At 27.1% G+C, this 5280-nt stretch overlaps 1 protein-coding gene across 1 annotated transcript; it reads right to left on the minus strand.

Moving 5' to 3' along the window:
• Positions 1 to 937: 937 nt before the first annotated feature.
• On the minus strand, positions 938 to 4719 carry LOC111039041 (tyrosine-protein kinase Src64B). Its single transcript, XM_022322320.1, has 8 exons — positions 4547 to 4719; positions 4356 to 4450; positions 4121 to 4273; positions 3848 to 4058; positions 3529 to 3782; positions 2996 to 3467; positions 2695 to 2933; positions 938 to 1350 (listed from the first exon to the last, which is right to left on the minus strand). Exons 2-8 carry the CDS (start codon positions 4402 to 4404, stop codon positions 1139 to 1141), a joined length of 1590 nt encoding a protein of 529 aa, XP_022178012.1. The 5' UTR covers positions 4405 to 4450; positions 4547 to 4719; the 3' UTR covers positions 938 to 1138.
• Between the last annotated feature and the right edge of the window lie 561 nt (positions 4720 to 5280).

Here is a 5280-nt window from a genome sequence, read left to right on the forward strand (position 1 = left end):
AGACTTGAACAGTTGAGCCTGATCTAATTAAGCCTAAATAAATTATAAAAAATTGTATATTATGATGTGAATTTGTGATGATAAGCTGTAATTAATTGATGTATATCTTATTTAATAATACTGATAAATGATAATATAAGATAGTACATTTAAAAAATATACATCTTCACAGAGGACCTGCAATTTTTTTTATGACTTTTAGAAACTATTGTTTAAAAATTCTTTTATATTATAATTACACATGAACACCATTTAATTATAAAAGAACTTACAATGTTATGATTTAGAACATAATTTTTCAATTAAAACTGTAAATGCAATGAATAAATCATAAAATAAATACATTATTTATTAATTTAAAATATATATAATATTATATTATATATAATTATATGATACTTTAAATTGCCAATTTATGCAAATATATTTTTTTTCAATAAATTAGAATTACATCATTCTTCCCTTTTCACTTAAATACAATTATAAATATAATTTGCTTATGACACAGTATAAAATAAACTATTTTTAATTTATTCTTAAGTATAGTAAATATTATACACAGTATGTGTTAGAAAGTGAATAAATATATTCAATTACAGTTAGTTTGTAAAATCTTTTTTATTTACTTCTTGGTTAAACAAAAAAAGCTGAATATAATTATTTACTAAAAATCATCATGTTTAATAAATATTAATACTTATATATTGTATACATTAATTTAATTTAAATTATTAATGAATAATGTACGTTAGTGATAATATTATGTTCTTAAGGTCCAATAAAAATGTTTAAAATTAAAATAATTCCTTAAATTATTATTTTTTTATTAAATTTGGCAAAATATGAAGTTTGCTAGTTCAAAATATAATGAAAAAATAATAACAATCAATAAAATAAAATAAAACAAAACAAAATGAGATCTAAAAAAATTAAGAAAATTAAAATATATGTTAGTTAGTTAATAAATAAAAATAAACCAAGTAGTAGTATAGTTTAAGTTATAGGTTTTTTTTTTTTTAATCAATACTGTTTGATTGAGTGAGTCAATTAAAAGTGAATCAATTTCATAAATTAACAATATTAAAAACTTGCAGCAACCCAGTATGGCACGTTTGGTATTGGTGCAAGAATTGATCATTTAATCACTTACTTCCCTGTATGGTATTTCTGAGGTAATAGTGAAGTCTTCAAAATAATGATTCAGGAACTCAAATGTGGGTCGCTTATCTGGATCAGAGTCCCAACACAGTAACATCAGTCTGTAAATATCATCAGGGATGAAGTGAGATACTGGCTTTGGCATACGATATCCATGTTCCACTTGTTCAATTACTTCACGACCATGCATACCTGAAATAAAATACATTAATATATTATAATAATATGTATACAAGGAACGCCTTTATTTTGGTTCTGCTGGACAATATTTGTCTAGACTCTAGTCACTACAATGAATGTGGTAAATTTGAATTCAATGATTTAAAACCATTATATACAAAAAAACAATTCAAAGTGAAAACTGTCTATCAATCTATAATATTACTATGTAGGTATATTTTATGATATTATTGTGATTAAAGTAATTTATTTTACTATCAAGCATTAGTATCTACTACAGTAGGTTAAATTTATTTTTGTTAAAACATATTGTGTGCATAAAATATAATAATATACTTTAAAAGTTTCAAGTACCCACAAATAATATATTTAGATTCCAACAAAACAACTAAAATCGTGATTCTTGGTTTAAAATAAGTAACTTTGTCCAATTTGAACATGAAATAACTATGAAAAAAACTATAATAGTAAATATTATTAGTTACAGTATGAACTACATATTTGAAACCTTAATTTAAAATTTCAATCTTAAGCTATAAAAATTGAATGCAAATTGTTAGCTACAAAATATTATGTATGTACATTTTGTCAAAATTTGAACCTCAAATGTTTGTAAAAAAAATCTTGCTAATGTATTTTTAATATTTTTTAACTGGTAATACAAATGATTTAGCTCCGTGGTTTCGTCTCCCACTCTACCACCTAGCCGGCAGGTTTAATGATGGGAATGCACAAGATTGGACGAGTTTTGGTCGCCACTCAAAAGTGCTCTCTCAGTGGCCCAACTATAACAATGTGTGATAACTTATCTCTGATAAGCTTTTGTATTTTAGTTATGCTATTAAATTATCAAGTTTTTTTATTTAAAATCTTAACAATTTTTAATGTCCGTGAACAGCTCTAAATGTGTCAAAATATTTTGAAAATGATTTAATCATTCAATTAAAAATAATAGAATCAGGCAATAATGAATACATGACTTTCATATTTTGAGAATGCAATCATTAACAGTCCTGAATTTGTTATTCAGTATCACTAAAAATTGTGTTGGATGGCATCAAAGTTATGTCATCAAAAACAACTAGAATAGTTCCCAAGATGTTATCAAAATAAAATAATGTTTATTTTGAGCCTTTCAAAAGCCAACTAAAATTCGTAATGATTCAAAACATATAATATACTTAAATACATATATAATCAATCATAACATAATCCTTGCTCAAAATCTTAAAATATTATATTCTATCAATTATTAAGCAATGTTATAAACTTTTAAATTAAAATATTAAAATAATATAAATTTAAAATAACTTATTTTAAATTAGAGGTTTCAGATGAAAAAACCTATTTTATTACCTGGGTATGGGACTTGTCCATACGTAAATAATTCCATAAGTAATATTCCAAAAGACCACACATCTGATTTAATTGAAAAACGTCCATACACAATCGCTTCAGGTGCAGTCCACTTTACAGGAAATCGTGTACCTTGCCTAGGACAATATTCATCATCTTCTATAATTCTTGCTAAACCAAAGTCACAAATTTTAGCCATATTATTTTCCCCAATCAATACATTTCTTGCAGCCAAATCCCTAAAAAAATTATCAATGATTATAGTTGGCTTCATTAATTAATATATGTTCAATGATTTTACCGATGAATTAATTGCTTTAGTTCTAAATATGCCATTCCACTAGCAACTTGAGCAGCAATGTAGATTAAATCACCAAATTGTAAATATTTACTATCACAATTTCGCAAAAAATCCAATAAACTTCCATTACACATATATTCTTGTATAATTAGTACAGGTTCATCTTTTGAACAAACAGCATAAAGGGCAACAAGTCGATCATGTCGAAACTTTTTCATTATAGAAGCTTCTTGTAAAAATGCTTGAGTAGACATAGAGCCTTGTTTGAGTGTTTTCACAGCTACTTCAATATTATTTCGCCATTTACCGTACCAAACTTCACCAAAATTACCATGGCCAAGTTTTCTGATTAATTGGATTTCACTGCGATCTATTTCCCACTGATCACGTAAATTAGGACCTAAATCCCAAATCTGTGGTTGTGGCTTACAACATGAACGAGCCAAAACATGACACAATCCCAATGAATTTTCTAAAAGTAATACAAAGAAGATAAAGTTTTGAAAATAATTAATAGCTACTAAAGTTCTTACTAGAATATGCAGATATGAGCTCAGGAAGACTAGAAAAAGTCTGATTAGTAGCAATGTAATAACCACCATTATCAAGAGATTTTATTTTATAATGTTTTACATGATACCCTCGACCTCCTTCCCAGTCTTTAACACTAAGAGAGAATCCATTTGGATTGTGTTCCGAATCACGTACTAAATATGTCCCTCTCTGATTTTCTTCAGATAATAAAAGTTTTTCTGCTTCTTTACGAGATATTTTTCCAAAAAACCAACTGCAAGTAATTATTAAAAATATTTTAAATTGTATTTATGTTTTTGTATCAATAGAGTTGCTCACTCTTCACTCTCAACTGATTTTTCTTCAGCAACAAAATTCCAAGGTATTAATCCTTCTTCATTTGTTCTCAAATGTCTTACACGCCACCAATCTGGTTCACTATCATCTAATAGCTCCATTCGGTCTCCTTTAACAAAGGAGACATCAGACATCTCCCTTGACTGGTAATTATAAACAGCAACCACAATTCGTCCATGTAAAGATGAATGAACTAAAATATAGTTTTGAATAAATACATGGAAATCACAAAACTAATTTAAATATTATCATTACGTGTTGATGTTGGGGTACGTATAATGTCAACGCCGTGGCGTTTAATGCTTGCTGTTCCATGTTGACGATTTAGATCAGCCACATAACGCACTTCACTAGATCCTTTATTCAAGACATCAATAGAATCTTGTATTTTGAAACCATGATGTAGAACTACAATGTAAATAGAAGTAATAAAACAAAAAAGTATTTAGGTTACCTAGTTAAAAATTAATCTTAATTAATAGATATTTACCCAGATGATGGGTAGGATCTGGTGAATGACGACTGCAACAAGTACCCATTTTATGAACAGTGATTAGTCTTCATCATATTTGTTAATACTTATAACTTTACATGTATAACAAATTTAAATAAATTATTAATATCACATAAGATACATTTAAATTGATACAACTATTGGTTATGATTTACAAATAAACTTACTAAAATTATTATTGTTATTGCAAACAGTAGAACGCAATATTCAGATTTATCTTTTAACTAAATAATTTTAAAGCATAGAAATAGAACTCACATAGTTACATTGATTACACTTTCTAAAAGATTTTCGTCTTCTGTATCTGTATTGTATACAAAATAGTAAATACAAATGCAGTTCGCATTATTTTCATCAAGTTGATTATTGATAAAAATATGCTCTTTAGCTCACTCTCGTGGTGAAAAATAACAACACTAATGAGCTATGATAAAATTGTTATACGCAAAACACGATAGTTCTCCCGCGGATTTCATTGCTACGTTATAACGATTTCTTAATTCGAACATATTTACACTTAGTGTCTTAGTGGCTTAGTGCTTACCTAATAATACGATATGAAAACATAAATAATTTAATGAAAAACAATGTTTTTTTGTGTATACGAAGTACAGACTAGGTTTGTTTATTATAACTTATAAGATACGGGTAGGTAAACAACCAATAACACTATAAAAACATACCTACTTGACGCTTTTGTGACAGGATTGGTACCTATCACTTTTTTTTTATAGGACAAAATATGGATAAAAAATGAGAGGACGGCTTCGAATGGAGGCGTAAAATATCCAAAACAATATTGTGATAGCACTTACTCCTTTTAATGCAATCTGCAAGACTGCAATTGAACGTTGTAATTGATTATTGGGAGAGCGGGGTGCAAAACATAATTTCGCCCTAG

The sequence above is a fragment of the Myzus persicae genome, unplaced genomic scaffold (genome assembly GCF_001856785.1).
Source record: "Myzus persicae strain clone G006 unplaced genomic scaffold, MPER_G0061.0, whole genome shotgun sequence".
NCBI lineage: Eukaryota > Metazoa > Arthropoda > Insecta > Hemiptera > Aphididae > Myzus > Myzus persicae.